Source organism: Gobio gobio, assembly GCF_949357685.1.
Source record: "Gobio gobio genome assembly, chromosome: 12".
NCBI classification, from domain to species: Eukaryota; Metazoa; Chordata; class Actinopteri; order Cypriniformes; family Gobionidae; genus Gobio; species Gobio gobio.
Genome location: NC_137105.1, coordinates 54,156,145 through 54,179,647, shown reverse-complemented (window position 1 = coordinate 54,179,647; position 23,503 = coordinate 54,156,145). Strand labels below are relative to the sequence as shown.

At 42.2% G+C, this 23,503-nt stretch overlaps 1 protein-coding gene across 1 annotated transcript in view; it reads right to left on the bottom strand.

Moving 5' to 3' along the window:
- Window positions 1-23,503, bottom strand: part of LOC307135121 (NLR family CARD domain-containing protein 3-like) — a gene marked incomplete at its 3' end in the record, with an annotated part of 233,210 nt that overhangs the window by 182,975 nt on the left and 26,732 nt on the right. Inside the window, exons 3-7 of the mRNA XM_079831315.1 lie at window positions 13,966-14,139; window positions 13,687-13,860; window positions 13,408-13,581; window positions 2,874-3,047; window positions 2,744-2,790 (exon numbers count right to left, since the gene is read on the bottom strand). Coding sequence (XP_079687441.1) covers window positions 2,744-2,790; window positions 2,874-3,047; window positions 13,408-13,581; window positions 13,687-13,860; window positions 13,966-14,139 — 743 coding nt within the window. The remainder of the gene's footprint in view (window positions 1-2,743; window positions 2,791-2,873; window positions 3,048-13,407; window positions 13,582-13,686; window positions 13,861-13,965; window positions 14,140-23,503) is intronic.

The window sequence follows — 23,503 nt, the reverse complement described above, 5'->3', positions numbered from 1 at the left end:
TGTAAGTGTGTGAGTGTGTGTGTGTCAGAGACGCTGTAGAAGGACAGAGTGCCGGCCGACACGTCCACACACACTCCGGCTCTCTGAGAGGATGAACTGATGTCAGGGATATCAGTCCAGTTATTATTGTGCCAGACAGAGAATCTGTTACCATAGCAGATCAGACTCCAGGATTTGTCATTGAATCCAAACACACAGTCTTCACTCCCTCCTTTCCTGCTGATTCCTTTATATGTCACTGATATAACAGCACATCCGCTCCATTCAGCCTCCCAGTAACAGCGTCCAGTCAGACTCTCTCCACACACAACCTGATGAACAACTCCATCAAATCTCTCTGGATGATCAGGATACGGCTGATCCTCTCTCACACACTTCACCTTCCTGTTCCCCTCAGACAGAACGAGACGAGTGTGTGCTGTGTTTGGATCCAGTGTGAGATCACAGGCATCTGAACACAAGAAGAGAGAAACATCTAGAACAACAGACACTAGACGAGTGTGTGTGTGTTTGTGTGTGTGTGTGTGTGTGTGTGTGAGTGTGAGTGTGTGTGTATGAGGGTTAAGCCCTCATGTTTGCCATGTGTCTTTGTATGATATTGATTGTGTAACCACTGATGGTGAGTTTCTGTTGTAAAGTCAAGTCAAGTCTAGTCTAGTCTGTTTTTGTATTGCCAAGTCAAGTCTTCTTTTTATGTTTTGAATTTTGATTTTGGAATAAACTGCACTTGGGTTCACAAACTTGCCTCTCCAGTGGATTCATGTTACACCTATTCCCTAATTCACAGTATCTGATCCTTTATTAAAGGTCCCGTTCTTCGTGTTTTTTTGAAGCTTTGATTGTGGTTACAGTGTGCAATATAACATGTGTTCATGTTTCGCGTGTAAAAAAAACACAGTATTTTTCACACAATTTACTGATCTGTGTACCGCTGTTCTCACTGTCCTAAAAACGGCTGGTGAGTTCCTGGTTCTATGAAGTCCCTCCTTCAGAAATACGTAACGAGTTCTGATTGTGCCAGCGGTTCCCGTGTTGTGATTTGACCGCAGCTTAGCGCACGTGCCAGCGGTTCCTGTGTTGTGATTCGACAGCAGCTTAGCGCACGTTGGAAAGGTGACGCCTCTTAACGGAGAGATGTATGCGTTCAATAATCTCTACAGCGTCCCTGGGAAAGCCAAACAAAGGTGATTTGACTCCTGGATGAAAATAACAGCGTCTCGACGACATGGCGACAAACACAGTCAAACGCAACACTTCCTTTTCTCCACGCGACCGTCCTCTTCTCCACGTGGGACAGCAACAAGACCACGCCCCTTTTTTCGCGTATTCTTGTGGGCGGAGGTTAGTCTGTTCTACGGTTGTACTGACGTAATTAAAGACGGAAGTACCAGGATTTAGTCCAAGCCCGCCGTTCGCTGTAGGCTTTGAAAGGGAACTTCTGTTAAATAAAATATCTCGCTTGGCATTGAACTTTGAGCTTTATAATTTTACAGGTATTATTTATGCTCTAACAGCAACATTACACACTAACTAAAGTTTGAACAATGGGATCACGAAGAACGGGACCTTTAACAAGACACCAGTTTTCATTTCATTAAGAGAACAAAATGTTTAAAACCAAATACGTTACATTAGGCTGCAGGTAAGAAACTTTGTTTGAAATATGTTTCCTTATGGTTTGGCTTTCCTTAGGGTCTATGTAACCTGTTCTGAAATGGGTCTATTATAATTTATATATTGTGATATATATATTATTATCGCAAGAGGCTGCAATGTATATCGCAAAATGGACTTTAGGCCATATCGCCCATCCCTAGTGCAATGTCTTACGCATGTGAGCTAGAACCGGCATGTTTATTGCTCTGTAGCGCGATCCGTTTAGTTCCACGAGTCTAAATTTTTCATCGAAATACATCTAAATAATAAACTAAATTAACCATTTAAACTAAATTACTGATCAAATTATTGATCTAAAGCCCACACTGTCACTGTATGATACTTGAAATTTTTCCAGAATGGCTATACAGCTGAATAAAATTATGCTGCATTATTTTCCTGTTTAACACTGTAAAGCTGCTCTGAAACAATCTACATTGTTAAAAGCGCTATATAAATAAAGTTGACTTGACTTGACGAGTCGAATCACAAGTTGAGGTTTGAAGTTGATTTCTCAATTCATCACCCCTTTAAAACGCAAGGTGCCCAGGGAGCATAAAGAGCACAAAATGCTCACAGCCAATAGAAAACTATTAAAAAAATTTGCAATTACATGATTCTTAATTGTGTGGAAGTATAACCTTAACTTTCTTGTAAAAGTATTCTCATTCTTGCATGTTGTACTGATGTTACTGTAACATTTAAACAACATTCAATTAATAACAAGAAAACCAGACATTTCAACATTATATAAACATTTCAAATCAAAGTTCCCACAACGTTTTGAAAATGGGCTCATTTTGTTAGCTGGGCTCCATTGTGAGGACATTTGGTAGTAAAACCAGAGATCATTGTGGGGACCAGCCAGTGGTTCAAATGAGAAAAATGTATAAATTATGTTTATTTAAAATTGTAAAAATGGAGAAAATTTTCTGTGAAGGGTAGGTTTAGGGCTATGGGCTTAGGGGACAGAAAATATGTTACATCAGTATAAAAACAATAGAAGTATATGGCAAGTCCCCACGAACATACAAAAATCCAACATGTGTGTGTGTGTGTTTGTTTGTTTGTTTGTTTGTAGACATACACTTTCGTGGTCCTGCTGTGATCCTTATCTCCCCTCCATGATCAACACTATAAACACACAAACACACATTAATGTAAATATACATCATGCACACATGCGTTCTATATGTCAGTATCAGTGTTTGACACACTTGAGTATCTGTAGTGAGCATTTCGGATCCTCCAGTTTGTCAGAGAGCAGCTTGACTCCTGAATCTCCTGGGTGATTGTAGCTCAGATCCAGCTCTCTCAGGTGCGAGGGGTTTGAACTCAGAGCTGAAGACACAAAACCACAGCCGTCCTCTGTCACCATACAGCCAGACAACCTACAGATGGATCAAAACAGCCTCGTCATCTATCTAGTTCTCTTTATATGTCTCACCAAAAACATTTTCATATTTTACTTATTAACACATTAAAACACACTGGATTTTCAAACATCAGCAATAATGCTACTCAATTAAATATATCAGTAGTAATTCAATAAACACACTTAAAAAAATGTAATAATTCATGCAGTCCTCCAGAAATTCACATTTACATTTCTGTGCATGATGAAATTTCTCTGTTTAACTGTGATATTTCATTGGCTGAAGTTTTAAACATGCTTTAATTAATTTACTGTGTGTGCTAATGTGTGAGTGTGTGTTTGTGAGTGCATGTTTCTCGTGCGCATGCGCGGGTTGTGAGCGCGTTGTTTGTGTTTGAGCTCCGTCAAATTGATTCATAATCCTTGATTTTCTCCTTAATACTCGCTTACAAAAGAATACTTTCTATTATTTACAGCGTGTGAACATATCTCCGATACGATTCTCTATAAAAAACAATCGGATTGCTTTGATATCGCTACTTATATCCGAACTGCCGCTACTAGCCGTAGCTCGCTAGCCTTGCACGCGTGGTAACTTGTTTAACGTTACACCCGGTAAACACTGATAGCTACAATTCGCCATCGTAGCACTTCTGCTACAATGGCGAATAACTCGGATATGTGTCTAATGTTACCTTTGAGTGCATGCGAGGACACGTTCGAGCTGCATTCGGTGCAGTTGGAGTTGCAGTCGTTGGAGAGGCAGATTCGCGGCCTTCTAGACAGACAAGCTGTGCTGAGAGAGCGGCGAACGGCGCTTGAAACATCACGCGCCGATGCGCACAAGTCAGTGGATACTAACATTTTGACTCCGACCTCATCTACTCCGCGTGTTTCTCTGCACAGGACCCAAGCACCCAGGACGCGATCATCATCCCTGGCTTCGTTCACTCCGGCACCGACACAGCGCCATGGACCCTGGGTGTTTCCACAGCGGAAGACGCGAGCCAGGACCAGAGCGAGGACCTCTCCGCCCCTCCCGGTCTTCGAGATCTCCACCCGGAACCGCTTCTCCCCTCTTCGCGAGACGGAACGCGACGCTGTGGTCATCGGTACTTCCATCGTCCGGCATGTCCACGCTACCTCAGGTAAAGGCAAGGTTATCACTCACTGCTTTCCTGGTGCTCGAGTTCTCGATGTCGCTGCGCAGGTTCCCGAGATCCTGAACGGTGACGAGCGTATCGGAGCTGTCGTGCTGCACGCGGGAACGAACGACACCAGGCTGCAGCAGACGGAGGTTCTGAAGAAGGACTACAGGAGCCTGATCGAGACGGTGCGCAGAACATCGCCTGAAGCAACGATCATCGTGTCTGGACCGCTTCCCACGTACCGACTAGGACATGAAAAGTTCAGTAGATTATTTGCTCTAAATGAATGGTTAATGTCATGGTGTAATTAACAGAAGCTGCTCTTTGTAAATAATTGGAATCTGTTTTGGGAGCGACCTAGGCTCTTCCGTCCTGATGGCCTTCACCCCAGCAGAATCGGAGCGGCTCTTCTGTCGGACAACATCTCCAGAGCGCTGCACACCGCCATCATATGACTAGTAAGTCAAAGTCCAAATAACAGTATTTGCTGTCCTAACTTAATTGACATAAGTACCAATGTAGAACATTATATAGAAACTGTGTCTATTCCTCGTTTAGTGAGGTCAAACATTAAATCTACTGTAGGATCTAGGAAAAATCTAATTGTGATTAAACCAGAAAATCTCAATATTAGTGAACAAAACCAATTTTGTACTAACTTAATTGACATAAGTACCAATGTAGAACATTATATAGAAACTGTGTCTATTCCTCGTTTAGTGAGGTCAAACATTAAATCTACTGTAGGATCTAGGCAAAATCTAATTGTGATTAAACCAGAAAATCGCAATATTAGTGAACAAAAACAATTTCTAAAACTAGGTCTTCTAAACATTAGATCGCTCACACCTAAGGCGGTTATTGTAAATGAAATGGTCACAGATAATAGTTTCGATGTACTTTGCCTTACTGAAACCTGGCTTAAGCCAAATGATTATTTCGGTCTTAATGAGTCTACTCCGCCAGGATACGGTTATAAGCATGAGCCCCGTCTGATTGGTCGTGGCGGCGGTGTTGCAACAATCTATAGAGATATTCTAAATGTTACCCAGAAAACAGGTCACAGGTTTAATTCATTTGAAGTACTAGTGCTAAATGTTACGCTATTAGATGTAAGAAAGAAATCTGTATTATCTCTAGCCTTAGCTACTGTATATAGACCTCCAGGGCCCTATGCTGATTTCCTAAAAGAGTTTGCAGAATTTCTCTCAGATCTATTGGTCAACGTCGATAAAGCATTAATTGTTGGAGATTTTAACATACACGTAGATAACACAAATGACGCGTAAGGGGCTGCGTTTACAGATCTATTAAACTCCTTTGGGGTTAAGCAAAACGTCACTGGTCCCACTCATCGTCTTAATCACACACTAGATTTAATTATATCACATGGAACCAACCCAACCGATATAGATATTATACCACAAAGTGATGATGTCACTGACCATTACATGGTAACTTGCATACTGCGTACTGCTGAAATCTGTCATGTTGCGCCACGTTATCGGCCAGGCAGAACAATCCTTCCAACCACTATAGATAGATTCTCAAATAGCTTACCGGATCTGTCTCAGCTGCTAAGTGAACCCAAACAAACAGATGAACTAGAGGAAATGACTAGCAGTATGAGCACCATTTTCTCTAGTACATTAGAAATTGTAGCACCAATTAGATTGAAAAAGGTTAGAGAGAAAAATAAAGCACCATGGTACAACAGTGCTACACATGTTATCAAGAGAGAAACTCGTAACTTAGAGCGTAAATGGAAACAAACTAATTTAGAGGTCTTTAGAATCGCATGGAAAGAAAGTATGTCACGTTATAAAAAGGCCCTAAAAGCAGCCAGAGCTGAGCATCTCCGCAAACTAATAGAAAATAACCAAAATAATCCAAGGTTTTTATTTAACACTGTGGCTAGACTAACAAATAAGCAAGCATCGCCTGAGCAAAATATTCCGTCACAGTTTAGTAGTAATGATTTTATGAACTTCTTCGCTGACAAAATAGAAAGCATCAGAAACAAAATTGTAAATGTACAATCTTTAATGATGTCTTATGATTCAACCGCAATTATCGCCCCTCAAGAATTACTATACCGCTTTACAACTATAGGACAGGAAGAGCTAAATAAACTTATCATTGCATCTAAACCAACAACATGTTTATTAGATCCAATACCCACTAAACTACTGAAAGAGTTGTTACCTGTAGTGGAAGAGCCTCTTCTCAATATTATTAACTCGTCTTTATCTTTAGGTCATGTTCCAAGAATATTCAAGTTGGCAGTCATAAAACCTCTCATTAAGAAGCCACAATTAGATCATAATAACCTAGCAAATTACAGACCAATCTCAAATCTTCCATTTATGTCTAAAATACTAGAAAAAGTTGTGTCCGCTCAATTGTGCTCTTTCTTGCAAGAAAATGATATCTATGAAAAATTTCAATCAGGATTCAGGCAGCATCACAGCACAGAAACCGCACTCGTTAAAATCACAAATGATTTACTTCTAGCTTCTGATCAAGGCTGTATCTCAATACTAGTTCTACTCGATCTTAGTGCTGCGTTCGATACTATAGATCATAAAATACTATTAGATCGACTTCAAAATTACACTGGTGTTCAGGGACAGGCATTAAACTGGTTTAGATCGTATTTATCAGACCGCTACCATTTTGTCTGTCTAAATGGGGAAAAATCAAAGATAACATCAGTAGACTATGGGGTGCCGCAAGGATCCGTGCTAGGCCCTCTGCTATTCTCAATATATATGCTGCCACTTGGTAATATTATAAGAAAACATGGAATTAATTTCCACTGTTATGCTGATGACACTCAATTATATATTTCATCACGACCAGATGAAAACGCTAAATTATCTAAACTGACAGCGTGTGTTGATGATATTAAACACTGGATGACATGTAATTTTCTGCTATTAAATTCAGATAAAACGGAGGTATTACTTATTGGTCCAAAAAACTGCCCACAAAACCTCTCACAATACAACTTTAACTTGGAAGGATGTCCTGTCGCTTTATCCACTACAGTAAGAGACCTGGGTGTTATATTAGACCGCAACTTGTCTTTCGAAAGTCATATTTCATATGTTACAAGAACGGCATTTTTCCACCTTAGAAACATTGCCAAGCTACGTAACATGCTATCTATTTCTGATGCAGAAAAGTTAGTTCATGCATTCATGACCTCGAGACTAGATTACTGTAATGCTTTATTAGCTGGTTGTCCTGCATCATCGATAAACAAGCTACAGTTAGTCCAAAACGCAGCTGCTAGAGTTCTTACTAGGTCAAGAAAATATGATCATATAACACCAATTTTATCATCTCTACACTGGTTACCTATTAAGTTCCGTATCAATTACAAAGTATTGCTACTGACCTATAAAGCCCTAAATGGTTTAGCTCCAGTGTATTTAACTGATCTTTTATCGCCCTACAATCCATCGCGCTCTTTAAGATCACTAAACTCGAGGCTTCTGGTCATTCCTAGGATATCTAAGTCCACTAAAGGAGGGAGGGCATTTTCACATTTAGCTCCTAAACTCTGGAATAGTCTTCCGGATATTGTTCGAGGTTCAGACTCGCTGTCCCAGTTTAAAACTAGATTAAAGACGCATCTCTTTAGCCAAGCATTCACATTATAAATAAGTTTTATACTACAGTTAAATCGCACCAACAGCATTAATATTCTGAACAGCAGCTATGCTAATTATTTCCCATCTGCTTTTCTGTTGTTATCTCGGGACACTAGTCCCGAGGTAACTAGTTCATCAGCTCCAGTTTGTATCCAGCCTCTCATGGAGACTTCAGATGCCCCTGTGATGAGACGACTCGACGCCTGTGAAGAGACGACTCAACGCCAGCGTTGTTATGGCCTAAAATAATACATGATTGATTAACTTATCCTAACATTTTTCTTTAACATTCTCTTTCTAACATTTTTCAATGTACATTTATGAAATGCACTTTCTGTGAAGCTGCTTTGAAACAATGTGTATTGTGAAAAGCGCTATACAAATAAATTTGAATTGAATTGAATTGAATGTGTACGTGAATTTGTGTGTGAGCGTATGTCGCCCAGTCCGCTCCCCAGCCTGGTTAAACACCAGGCTGGAGGCAGACAACCCAGAGATGGGTCCCAGTTCTTTCCAGGGGATGGTAGCAGGGCCTGTCCTTCCTCCGGTGGAGGGCCGGGGGAAAATCCTTCTGCTGCTGGCCCCCGGGCTGGCGGCACTTGGAAAGAACTGGTGTCCCCATCTCTGAGGTCCCAGAGACCGGTGATGGCAGTGTGTGCCGCCCCCCCGGGCCGCGCCGCTCTCATCCCTCTCTGTCGCCAGCCTCCTCTCAGAGCAGACCCCAGTGGAACGTGCGTCCTTCCCTGGTGTCCTCTGTCAGGACATAGCCGTTAACCGTGCCCCCACACCAGGACGCTACGCCTCCCATGTCCGGGACAGTAACGCTGCCTCGCTGCCCCACCCTGGGTACGTCTGTGGTTCGAGCGACCCCGTTGGTCAGTTCCTGGAGCCTGGCTACAGCTTCAGGGGCTGTCCGCTGGGTCGCGAAGGCCATCAGGCTCGGCTACGCGATTCAGTTTGCGCAGGCTCCTCCCCTCTTCCGGGGAGTCCATGCTCCATGCGGGGGCCCATTAGAAGGCCCAGTCATGCGTGCGGAGGTTGCCACCCTACTGGCGAAGGGTGCGATCGAGCCTGTCCCTCCAGCCGAAATGAAGTCCAGCTTCCTCAGCCCTTACTTCATTGTACCCTAGGAAACCGGTGGGTTACGGCCAATCCTGGACCTGCCCGTCCTGAACCGATCCCTTCACAGGCTTCCGTTCGGGATGTCGGTAGCGAACGCCTCCTTGGATGCGTTCGTCGGGTAGATTGGTTGCAGCGATCGGCCTGAAGGACACTTATTTTCATGTCTCCTTCCTCGACGCGGACCGTTCCTACGGTTTGCTTCGAGGGGTGGACATTCAGTACGCAGTCCTCCCATTCGGGCAGCTCTGTCCCCTCGTGACTCTACGTAGTCTATCGAGGCAGCCCTTGTGCCACTAAGGCAGCACGTTGTTCGCATCCTGAACTACTTCGATGACTGGCTCATACTGGGTCACTCTCGTAAGCAGGTCTGCGGACACAGAGTCCAAGTGCTCTGGCACTTGGCCCGTCTGGGCCTTCGGGTCGACTGGGAGAAGAGCGACTCGTGCAGAGGATCTCTTTTCTCAGTGTGGTTTCCGACTCGGTCGCCAGGTGTGTGCTGCTTACCAGCGAGCGTGCACGCAGTCACGGCTGACTTGCCTTTGTTAATTAGAGAGCAAGAGTGCGGTCCCACTGAAGTTTTTTCAGAGGCTCCTGGGGCATATGGCATCTGCAGCCACATAAGCGCCGCTCTGATTGCTTCATATGAGACCACTTCAGCTTTGGCTTCGCGATCGAGTCCCGAGATGGGCATGGCGGTCTGGCACGCTCCGGGTACAAGTGACTCGGGCCTGCCCACAGACTCTCACCCTGTGGTCGAAACTCAGTTTTCTACGGGCAGGTATGCCCTTAGAACGAGTTTCCAGGCATGTTGTCATGTCGACGGATGCCTCTGCTACGGGCTACGGGCATGTGCAATGGACAAGCAGCCGCGGGCTCCTGAACAGGACCCCAGCGTCTCCTGCATGTCAATTGCCTCGAGTTGCTGGCAGTACGGTTCACCCTGCACCGCTTCCGGGCGTTGCTTAAGGGTCAACATGTACTAGTCAGGACAGACAAGATGGCCGTTGTAGAAAACAACAACCACTCACGCTCCGCACCTACGGTCTACGCTCCGCCATATGTCTCAACTCGCCTGCTATCTCGTTCTATGGAGTCAGAAGCGCCTGAGGTCCCTTCGTGCTGTCCATATTCCAGGAGCCCTGAACCGTGCAGCCGACGAGCTCACGGTTTCAGCCACTCCCGGGAGAATGGAGACTCCATCCCCAGACGGTCCAGCGGATTTGGGAACAGTTCGGGGACGTGCAGATAGATCTGTTTGCCTCCCACGACTCTTCCCACTGCAGCCTGTTCTATTCCCTGACCGAGGGCACGCTCGGCACGGATGCAAATTAAAACTGGCGCACAGCTGGCCGCGGGGCCTACACAAATATGCGTTCCCCCCAGTGAGCCTACTCGCACAGCTCCTGTGCAAGATCAGGGAGGACAAGGAGCAGGTCTTTCTGTTCGCCCCGTACTGGCACGGCCAGACCTGGTTCCCCGAACTCATACTCCTTGCGACAGCCCCTCCCTGGCCTATTCCTCTGAGACCGGACCTCCTTACTCAGAGACGGGGCACCCTATGGCACCCGCGTCCCGATCTTTGGAACCTCCACGTGTGGCTCCTGGATGGGACGCGGCAGGTTTGAGTGGCCTACCACCTCCGGTGGTCGCCACCATCACTTCAACTAGGGCAGAGTCCACTCGGCATGCCTATGCGTTGAAGTGGAACCTCTTCATCATCTGGTGCTCTTCTCGCCAAGAAGACCAAAAAGACTGAGTGGGGCGAGGAGACTGAATCCTCCTCGCTCTCCTCTCGTACCCTCTTGGGACCTCGCAGTAGTTCTAAATGCTCTGAAGAGAACTCCCTTTGAGCCTTTGCAGTCGGTTGATATTAAGTTCCTGTCGATGAATACGGCTCTGCTGACCGCATTAGCCTCTGTTAAGAGGGTCGGGGACCTGCAGGCATTTTCGGTTGACGAAGCGTGCCTGGAATTCGGGCCGGCTAACTCTCACGTGATTCTGAGACCCCGGCCTGGATATGTGCCCAAGGTTCCCACCACTCCGTTCAAAGACCAGGTGGTGAACCTGCAAGCGCTGCCTTTGGAGGAGGCAGACCCAGCCTTGGCACTGCTCTGTCCAGTACGCACCCTCCGCACTTACGTAGACAGCACGCAATGTTTCAGGACCTCAGACCAGCTCTTTGTCTGTTATGGTGGAGAGCGGAAGGGAAGAGCTCTCTCAAAGCAAAGGCTGTCTCACTGGATAGTGGACACAATTGTTTTGGCTTACCAGCAGCAAGGTCGACCATGTCTCCTTGGGGTCAGGGCACATTCCACTCGGAGTGTGGCCTCCTCTTGGGCCTTAGCGCATGGCGCCTCACAAACAGACATCTGCAGAGCTGCAGGCTGGGCGACACCGAACATACTTCGCTTGCTCGCTATTCCACTCCACGGACTGGATACGTGCAATATTTTTCCTCAGGTGAGCTCCCCGAGAACCCTGAGTCCCTCCAGCACTGCTTACGCCGAAACCTGTGTGTCTGCCCTCTAACGAGCCCAGACCCTCGTGTCTGGCCAGGTGCCCCGTATGCATGCTTCCCCTTCGGCGACCCTCACACGTGTATTTCCACCGTAAGCCTCCTTAGCGAGCAGGTGTCTTTCCCTTGGCAAGTCCCTGCCACCACTAGGGTTAAAAATCCACCTGCGGTTGGTATCCTAGAGTTTTCCCATATGCAGCCCTTAGCGGGTCATATGTGTACTCTTAAGTCCTCCCTACGGACAGGCATCTTTGCATACCTTCACTGGAATATGCTTCCCAGTGTACCTTGGTATTCCTGTGTTAAGCATGAGTCTTACGACAGGGAACTCACACTTACGCAGGGTACTGGAAGACAGCTGAGTGGCGGGATTATATTGGAACCCCCATTCGTTAGTCACTAATGTACGTCATAATGACTGAACAAAAGGGAGCGTCTCGGTTACGGATGTGGAGTGGAGTGTCTTAGACAACTTCCTTGTCTGCCTCGGCTGTGAACTCACGAAGCACCACGACGCATGCGTGAGAATATGACGTAGCGCCGGCGTTCGGGAATCCATGATATCCACACTTTAGTCCCATTTTGAGCCCTGCACCGAGACCTAAAGCACGATCAATGTAGAATTCAACAGCTTAGATACGGCGCGTCTTCCTCTGCTCGTTGTAAACAAATCTCCTCCTCGCTTCTGGGTCACGTGTCTGAACGCCGGTTCTGCGTCATATTCTCGCGCATGTGTTGTGGTGCTTCGTGAGTTCACGGCCGAGGCCTACACAGAAGAAAAGAACTTGTGGAATAAAGTCGTTATTTTGATTTTTTTTTCCCGCACAAAAACTATTGTCATCACTTCATAAAATGATTGTAGAGCCACTGTAGTGAGATGGACTTTGTAACGACGTTTTTAGTGCCTTTTATGGGTCTTGTGAGTGCAAATGTACAAGTGTCAATGGAGGCCTTTCTCAGCATCAGCTTTCAACAAAAATATCTTCATTTGTGTTCCGAAGATGAACAAATGTCTTACGGGTGTCGAACGACATGAGGGTGAGTAATTAATGACATAATTTTCATTTTTGGGTGAACTAACCCTTTAAATAAAAAATTGCTACATTTTTGAAGCCTAATTGAACTAATGCCTAATTCTGACTTAATCTAAACCCTGTCTGTGAAACCAGGCCTTAATGTTTTTAATTTTGATTAACCACTGAAAGATGTGTGATTTATTAACCAGTTTTTTTTATTGATTGCCAGCATTAATTTATATATTTAAAGTTTATAACTGAGTGGAATATGGAGTTTTGCAACAAATAACACAACCTTTAACACAGTGTTTCGATTTATTATTATTTATATAAATCATTTTATGAAATGATCTATACATGATATGCCCCATCTTCTTATTCTACTTGAATTTATTGATTATATTTTTAAAAAAAATTCATACAAGATGCACACTTCTAATAAGGTTAGAAACGCTGTAAAGGTATAAATGCCTCTGGAAATCTATTTAAGGGGTCAAATATTGTCACTTAATTGAAACGATTATTTCTGTCACTGCTGCTATAGACCAATGCACAGAATACGAAGAACATGAAAATCTTTGAGAGTCAGCTCTCCATGACAGTTCTAAACCAGACAAGATACCAGACCAAAAAACACACACTCAGTAAAATATCATACAATTATAGTTCATCAACAAAATCCCAGAAAGGTATTGAGGTATTATTTTTTTCAATATTGCACACCCCCAGTGTATGTGTGCTTAATAGGTGTGTGAATCTGCACTGGTCTCATGGCTCAATTCAATTATGATTATCATGTCAAAAAGAATGACTGAAAGAGAGCAGAAAACACACATCAACAGTCAGATCATCTACAAACAGACACCAACATTATGACCGGCAGACTGTAAATTATATTTTATATGTTCTTAAATACCTCAGTATCTGCAGATGACAGTTTGGACTCTTCAGCCCATCAGTGAGCAGCTTCACACCTGAATCCTGCAGGTCATTGTTACTCAGGTCCAGCTCTCTCAGGACACAGTTTGAGGATTGAAGAGCTGATGACAAACTCTCACAACACTGATCAGTGAGATTACAGCCAGCAAGACTGAAAGAGAGCAGAACATACACATCAACAGTCAGATCATCTACAAACACACACCAACATTATGACCGGCTGACTGTAAATTATATTTTATATGTTCTTAAATACCTCAGTATCTGCAGCTGACAGTTTGGACTCTTCAGCCCATCAGAGAGCAGCTTCGCTCCTGAATCCTGCAGGTCATTGTTACTCAGGTCCAGCTCTCTCAGGACACAGTTTGAGGATTGAAGAGCTGATGACAAGCTCTCACAACACTGATCAGTGAGATTACAGCCAGCAAGACTGAAAGAGAGCAGAACATACACATCAACAGTCAGATCATCTACAAACACACACCAACATTATGACCGGCTGACTGTAAATTATATTTTATATGTTGTTAAATACCTCAGTGTCTGCAGATGACAGTTTGGACTCTTCAGCCCATCAGTGAGCAGCTTCGCTCCTGAATCCTGCAGGTCATTGTTACTCAGGTCCAGCTCTCTCAGGGCACAGTTTGAGGATTGAAGAGCTGATGACAAACTCTCACAACACTGATCAGTGAGATTACAGCCAGCAAGACTGAAAGAGAGAAGAACACACACATCAACAGTCAGATCATCTACAAACACACACCAACATTATGACCGGCTGACTGTAAATTATATTTTATATGTTCTTAAATACCTCAGTATCTGCAGATGACAGTTTGGACTCTTCAGCCCATCAGAGAGCAGCTTCACACCTGAAACCTGCAGGTCATTGTTAGTCAGGTCCAGCTCTCTCAGGACACAGTTTGAGGATTGAAGAGCTGATGACAAACTCTCACAACTCTGATCAGTGAGATTACAGCCAGCAAGACTAGAAAAGATGAAATAATATAACATTAAAACAATAATGAAATAACAATAAAGGAATGGAAAGGAAGTTGCCACTTGTCTGAACTCAGGAACCTGGAACAAAATATTTTAACATTCTAGCCTGGATAAAAGATGAATGATGAACTACTGAGCATGGAAATTCAATCATTTTATCATTCATGTTCATTAAAGTTGCAGTAAGTGATTTTTGAGAAACACTGTTGAAAGTGGATCGGACCAAGCACCATAACACACTTGTAGCCAATCAAGACCAATCAAGACCTGGGTACGCCCAGAAGACTCAGCAACACCCGCTGCTCTTTCTAATAACTTCTCTTTCTCCCACACCCCACGCCAGACTGGGAGGGGTGGTCGCACTGGTCTTCTCATTCATAACAACTGGAAATACTCAACTCACACATCTTCTCCATCTACACTACTTCATTGGGACCCATCATTCAGGCACATGGCTTCTCATACCACTGCTATGCTGATGACACTCAGCTCTACCTTTCATTTCACCCAGACGACCCCACAGTAGCTGCACGAATCTCCAGCTGTCTGGCTGACATCTCTGCATGGATGAGAAAACATCACCTGCAGCTTAACCTGGCAAAGACTGAGTTTCTCATCTTCCCCGCCAGTCCCACCATACAACATGACTTCACCATCCAGTTAGGTACATCCTTGATTTCCCCATCAAAGTCAGTCAGAAATCTTGGAGTAACATTTGATGACCAGCTGTCCTTCAGAGAACACATTTCTAAGACAGCTCGCTCATGCCGGTTTCCGCTCCACAACATCAGGAAGATTAGGCCGTTCCTAACAGAGAACGCAACACAGCTTCTTGTCCAGGCCCTGGTTATCTCTAGACTTGACTACTGCAATGCGCTTCTGGTTAGACTCCCCTCTTGTGCGATCCAATCACTTCGAATGATCCAGAATGCAGCAGCACGTCTTGTCTTCAACGAGCCCAAAAGGACCCACTTCACACCTCTCTTCATCTCCTGCACTGGCTACCACTCGCTGCTCGCATCAAGTTTAAGGCGCTGACGCTTGCATACAGAGCCACCACGTGCTCAGCTCCTGCTTTGACTCCATTCTACAAATCCACACCCCCACCAGAAGCCTTCGCTCAGCAAAGGAACGACGGCTTGTGGTACCATCACAGAGGGGGAAAAAATCCCTTTCCAGAACATTTTCATTTAACGTTCCCAGCTGGTGGAACGATCTTCCCAACACCATCCGAAACGCAGAATCATTGACATCATTCAAAAGTCAACTTAAAACTCAGCTCTTCCGTGAGCACTTAACCTCGTAAAAAAAAAAAAAAAAAAAAAAAAAACTTTTCCTCTCCTCTTTCTCTTTCTTCTTCCCTCCCCACTCTAGCCTGTGCTACACTGAGCAATGTACAAGGTCTCAGGATTTCAGGCTCTTATTGCGCTTCTTGACTCTTCATGACCTATCACTTCATGTTCCCCCAAGTTGTAAGTCGCTTTGGATAAAAGCGTCTGCTAAATGCATAAATGTAAATGTAATCATCAGCAGGGGGCATGTCCACTCATGATGGTGGAGGAGAGACAGTGAGCCAATCAGCAGTAGGGGGCATGTCCACTCATGATGGGGGAGGAGAGAGAGTGAGCAAGAGGAATAATTAAAGAAAGACTGTAGAAAGAGAGATGGATGAGAGACATTACAAAAAATAAAAGGTCAGAGGAATATCACCGGAAAAAGAAGGGTTGTGATCAGGAAAGAGCTTTATGACACATATTTCCAGCACTGGAGAAACCCAAACGGGAAGGCCTGAAAATGAAAATGGACGCCAATGTTGTGTTGTCGTAACATTGGTAACTAGTAAAACTGGTGACTAACAACAATGTCTTGCTTGTATATACTATGTGTACTGTATGTTCATTTTTTGTTCTTCCTTGTTGTTCGTTCATCATTATTTTTCACTATTTTCGTCATTGTTCTGGATTATAAAGAAATACTAAACCATAATAATGAGCCTTAAAATATAAATATAAATTAAGCACTCAAGTGCATGCATAAAGCTTGTCACAGAACGCCAGCAAAAGTAATGATCATGAATGTGTCAAAAAAAAAACAGCAAGACTGTATATCTGGACATTTGAATGTTTTACGAGTTATAGTGTGACAAGTGTGTTCAAAGTCTGGCCCGGGGATGAACTTCAAATGGCCTGCAGCTTGTCTATTGTGTCAACACAAGGCAACAGCACTAGATTTTTGGTGTAGCAGTAAACCGTGAATGACAACAATTTGATAAATAAGCATTGCCATTTATATTACGTATATGAAAAAATTAACTCGACAAAAGCGCAGAGGTCTTTCATACAAACCTCAAATGTCTCTCTAGTTTTATCCCTAGGAGTCTGAGCTGTTTTGGGGCCCTTTAGAAGTTTTGACATGCTCTTACATTTGTGCTTTTTTCAGTTGCTTATAAAAACATTAATGGCAAAAGTGTAATTACACTGTTTTGAGCACAAACTGAGCTACCATAATATGTGAGCAACATGTATGTACACGCTTTTTTTTGAGGGAAAAAAGTTTTATGCAAGGTTTTTTAAAAATCCCCCATAAATGTTTTAAAATTAAGGCCTCAAAACACACAATAGATATGTGTTCACAAACTTTTGGCCAATGGCTGTTATTGAGTTTTTGCTTCAAACTGATGTGAGAATCATTGAGCCTACTCATTCACATAAAACAATATATTCATTCACAATTTGTAAGACAGTTTTTCTTCACAAAGCCTGTATGCGAGGAGGCATGATAGCTAATGAATAATGCTGGAATCTCACCTGAGATGACAAAAGAACATAATAGCCCACACAATGAGCTGCATAATGAATGAGCTTCTGACTTAGAGAGCAAAAAGATGCTCTTCTTATTTAGTTGAAATTGTCCTTATCTAGTAAATGCATCTTGATTTAAGAATGTTTAAATATTTAGACTAGAAACAAGACAAAAATGACTAAGAAGAGCATTTAAAAAAAATGGTACTATTTTTTGTTTTTGAAAGTAGTCTCATGCTAAAAAAAAAAATAATAATTAAAATTAAGATACAATTTATATGAACAAAATTCACTTTAAAGAAAGCAATTCACTTTCTACAAAACAAAACTCTAGAATAATTTATTTAGAATGTAGTCAACAAACGCCTATTATATTTTAAATGATCAAAAGATTTGACTACACTTAAAAAAATGTTCTTCTTATTTAGTTGAAAATTGTCCTTATCTAGTAAATGCATCTTGATTTAAGAATGTTTAAATATTTAGACTAGAAACAAGACAAAAATGACTAAGAAAATAATTTTTCCAATTTTTTATGTATATATACACAATACAATACAATTTTATGTTTTTAAAAGTAGTCTCAATGCAAAAAATAAATAAATAAATAATTAAAATTAAGATACAATTTATACAAAACGAAATTCACTTTAAAGAAAGCAATTCACCTTCTACAAAAAAAAATCACTTTCTACAAAACAAAACTCCAAAATCATTTCTGACAAACTTTGATATTAAATAAAAAAAATACCATTAGGCTATAATATTTAAACATCAATTTGAAGCTAAATACGTTTGACTGGTACTATATTTATAGTATCTGAGCAGACGTGTGAATAAAAGCTTTATTGAAGTGACACTATAATCTCTTTTACAATAAACACATTATAATCTGTCCAAAACAGGCCAAATAAATATTGTCAAAACAGTCTTGGGTGTATGACATTTAATGTTGCCGCAGGACTCATATTTAAACGATCTTTTTGCATTTAATATTCACAGATGGTAACAGAATAAACTTACCTGCCTTACAATCAGTTGCTCTGGAATCCTGGAATAAATCCAGGATTGCTGCTCAAACGCGTCTCAAAACGATGTAGCTGAAGTAACGTTACAGCGCTTCACTAGATGTGTTTGTATGAGTTGATATGGGCGTTGATGCGGGGATCGTCAGTTTTGAATCTGAAAGAGCGCACTCTGTGTGGGCTTAGGGGTGCACTGATCCGATATTAGGATCGGATATCGGCCGTGATACTGACAAAATAGCTGGATCGGGGATCGGAAAAATGAACAGATCCACAAGCCGATCCAGGTGTTTTTTTCCGTTGCAGCAGAACCTACGTCATTCGTCAGCTTCACGTGTGTCGCATGCTAGAAGAAACATGGAGCGAGTGTGGAGGAGATATTTCACGCTTGCCACGCCAACTAGTTCTTCGGCTGTTTGCAATGTCTGCAAAGTAACTTAAATGTTTCGAGGGGAGGTGGTATTACTGCAACGTCAGGGTTTTTCCTGCATTGAACATTTTTTGACGGCCGCCAAAGCCTAATTTGATGAGTTATTGTGATTTACGAGTGATGTAGAACAGATGCTGCGCTTGTGACTGAGTAACAGAGAGAAGAGCTCCTCCCCCGCACACACACACACACTCTCTGGGTCTTCAAAATAATACGTTTTAGCTGTTAGCTCTCTCATATTTCACATATTAATCCATATCAAAAGGTCGGAAGACCGAAACCATGTTGCACCTAACACATTCGGACAATTTTTTTTCCTTGAATTATCGCTGGTTGTGAATTGCGCTCAAAAAATTGTTGACTCTTCTCTGACCAGCTGACATTAAGCATACTTTCAAAAAACGGGAGACAAATTATATTCAGTTATGAAGTGTTTTCTGTGTGTTGACATCTTTCGCAATGTTCTAACAGACGGGATTCACACACAACGCATCTGCTAATGTCCGATTCGCCACCTAATGACTCCTTTGAACCGAATCATTTTAATGACTGGTTAGAACAACTGATCTGTCCAACACTGAACTCAAGAATCAGTTTATTAATTTACTCAGAACGCATCTGAAATGAGAACACAAGTGTGCTTACCCAATTTAGCAAGAGTGGGTAGTAAGAATTATTTTTAATTATCAACAGTATTTCAGCTTATTTCTGTTGGCAATGTGTAGTAAAATAAATAGGACTAACCTATAATAATTTAGACAGGAGTGAGGTGAAACCAGAACAAAGTTGTTATTAGCTAGCTGATAATTTTTATTAAATTGCATATGGCAGAAAATTAGACTATTTGTTAATTTATAATGCTACTTTTTAATATTGATATGATTATATACCAAAACAATTATCTGTAGTGTAAAAAATGTTTGGTATCTGTCAGATTACTATTGTATGTTTGACTGTTTTTTGTTTCCACTGCTATGTTTAATTTATTTAAAGAAGTTTGATTACATTCTATTTTAGATTTGAATGCACAATTGTTTTTTTTAAATAAATAAGAATTCAACACTTTACATACATCTGTTATTTTGTCTTAGTTATGTTTAGTTAGTAAAGTCTTTAGTCTCTTCAAGGAAGGTATAAGGTGGAAGATATACAGTTTATTATTAATTCAACAATAGTATCGGATCGGTATCGGGTATCGACAGATACACAAAGCCCAGGCATCGGTATCGGTATCGGGACTGAAAAAGTTGGATCGGTGCACCCCTAGTGGGCGTGGTCGCATTAGCAGATAATGAAGTGGTTCATGGGTGACTGACATCAATCTCTTTTCACACAGATTACATAAACACAGAATATTTCTTTTCAATTTGGTTTACATTGTTTAAAACCTGACATTTCAGCGTTTCTTTAGACATATGTCTCATGTTTGCGAGACAAGTATTCACTAAGCTAGAGGTCCTTTTCTGAAGACTATCTGAATGAATGTCTTTGAGAGAGAGGCTGCAGATCACGCATCATGTTTGTTTTCTTTATTTTGCAAAAAGCAAAACATTTTGTATTGTGCTATGAAGATATAGTATATATAGAAAAATATATAATGGAATTTTGAATGGTTGTATAAGGGGTGGGTAAATAAGTCAAGTCAAGTCAAGTCAACTTTATTTATATAGCGCTTTTAACAATGTAGATTGTTTCAAAGCAGGTTTACAGTGTTAAACAGGAAAATAATGCAGCATAATTTTATTAAGCTGTATAGCCATTTAATGTCATCAGTTCATTTAAATTTCCATACGGTGACAGTGGGGGCTTTAGATCAATAATTAGATCAGTAATTTAGTTTATATGGTTAATTTAGTTTATTAATTAGATTTATTTCGATGTTTAGTGTCCCCAACTGAGCAAGCCAAGCCAAGCCAGAGGCAACAGTGGCAAGGAAACCAAGGGCAGTTTTCCTCTGGCCAATTAACAAACAGCGTATTATTATTATTATTTTGGCAGCTTTACAGGTCAGAGGTCATAATAGATCGGAATATTCGAAATGTCTTTGAGAGAGAGGCTGCAGATCGCGCATCATGTTTGTTTTCTTTATTTTGCAAAAAGCAAAACATTTTTGTTTTTTGTTTATTGTGCTATGAAGATATAGTATATATAGAAAAATATATAATGGAATTTTGAATGGTTGTATAAGGGGTGGGTAAATAACAAGCTTTTGCTTCAGCCCGCTCCTTTTCGGACACGTAATTAATTGATGGTTATTCTTAGATATTGTTTTGTTTGTTATGTGGTAACTGTTACGGCCAGCTCGTTTCGACCGTACATAAAGGATACAAGTACACTGAATGACTTGCAAGTTTTTATTACTCTTCAATATTCAGATAAATTAATATAACAAAGTCTAGGGTTCAAAATCAAAGGGAAAAATCATAATCCAAATGGGGAAGAGAAAAGGTGGGTATGGGTTGTAAACAAATAAAGGTGTGCCAAAATGACTTCTCCAGAAGGTGTCAATCCCCTGGACGAAGCAAAGTAGAATGGTGAAGGCCAAGGCTTTATCCTCTCCTTCATTAGGTGGAAAATAGGGAACAGGTGTGTACACTCTCTTGCGCTCTCATTAACACAGCGCCCTCAGCAGGCGAGCAAGTGGAACGCAGGGTCGTAACACCTCCCTCCTCAAAAAAGATTTGACCACGAATCTAAACAACAAAGAAAAGACAGTTAAAACACTTCCAAGAACAAATACAAAGAAAAGTTCTGGGGATCCAGAGAAACGTCGTCTTTTCAATCTTCAACACCTCTGGGCCCTAGAGATGCAAAGAAAAAGGAACAGGCAACGCAGAAATGTTACGCTCTAGAAAGTGTGTCAGCGATAACGTTATCTTTTCCTGAGACTGGTCAAAGGCACCTGCCAATACCCCTTTAAGAGGTCGAATTTGCTGACGTATCGGGCAGAGCCAACATGATCGACGCAGTCATCAATTCGAGGTAAAGGGAAACAGTCCGGCTTTGTCACGGAGTTAAGTTTTCGATAATCTGTGCAGAATCGATATGAGCCATCAGGTTTATTTACTAAAACACAAGGGGAACTCCATGAACTGAAACTAGATTCAGCCAGATTATGAGCAAGCAGATAGTTCACCTCTTGTTTCAGCAAATCTCTTTTGAAAGGATTGACTCGATAGGCGTTCTGTTTAAATGGACATGAGGTTCCTACGTCGATATCATGTTCGATGACAGAAGTGCGACCGGGAACGTCAAGGAAAAGAGAGGGAAATGACATCACCAACTCAGTGACATCACTTCTCTCTTTCTCAGTCAAATAAGAAAGATGAGAGGACAGGTTAAGAAGAATCTCAGAGTTTTTAAGTCGCCCGTCGACCTTTTCTCGAGAAAGGAAACTCTCATCCTCATCAGCATTCTCTAAAGAATCCCCACTCGTGCTGTGAAAGAGAGGAGACGATTCTGAAAAAGAGTCACAAGAGTTTACCACATTAACAGTAACGGAACGAACAGGAGCTATATACAATTTCAACAGGTTACGTTGACAAACTTGTACTTTTTTTCTCCGGTCAGGAGTATTCAACAGATAGTTATTATCGGAAAGACGTTTAGCTACACTGTAGGGGCCTGTAAATTTAGCCTGAAATGGGTTGGCAGGTAGAGGCAGCAAAGCCAATACTTGATCACCCACCTGAAACTCCCTCAGCTTAGCTTTTCTGTCAAAATGTTGTTGCATTTTTATTTGAGATTTACTCAACTTCTTTTTAGTGAGAGCTCGTGCCTCATACAATCTACGCCGGAATCCACTCACATAATCTGAAATATTTTCAGAAGGTTTAGACGTTCGCCACTCATCAGCTAACACAGCCGTAGGTCCTCGCACTACATGTCCGAACACTAATTCATTTGGGCTAAACCCAAGGCTTTCTTGGATTACCTCACGTATCGCTAATAACATCCATGGCAGACCTTCTTCCCAATCCGCATCGAGTTCCACACAATATGACCTCAAAAGGGACTTCAGAGTTTGGTGAAACCTCTCAAGAACTCCTTGACTCTGCGGATGATAGGCACTGGAAATATTGTGGTTTACTCGAAGTTGACGCAGGGCTTTTGAGAACTGTTTTGACATGAAGTTCGAACCCTGATCGGACTGAATAACTTTGGGAATTCCAAAGGTCGACATGAAATTAGTGAGGGCCTTCAAGACAGATTTAGTAGTGATGGACCTTAGCGGATAAGCAGAAGGATAACGAGTAGTCTGGCACATGACGGTTAAAAGGTATTGGTGACCAGTCTTAGAACGGGGCAAAGGACCAACACAGTCAACTATCAAATGCTCGAAAGGTGTGGAGACGACAGAAATAGGCTGCAATGGAGCAACAGGTACTTTTTGATTTGGCTTACCGGTGATCTGGCATGTATGACAAGATCGAATATGTTTTGCCACATCTCGTTTTACCTTAGGCCAATAGAACTGTCGCAAAACTCGATCATACGTTTTACGAACTCCGGTATGACCAGCAAGTCCTTGATGAGCCAAATGCAACACAGAGTCTCTCACTGTAAAAGGAAGCACAATCTGAGTTTTAGGTTCCAGAGAAACATCTTTATGCAGGACCACTGTCCGACAAAGCAGACCATCATCAAGAAAGTACGAAGAGGACAGAGGACCAGAACACTTCTTAGACCCAGCTGCAGAAAATAAAGGTCCAAGAGTGTCATCGCTCTGTTGAGCTCTAATTAAATCCTCTCGAGAGATCTGTAACAAAGAAGTTAGAGAACAGTCATCAACATCAGGGAGATCAACATTGGTTT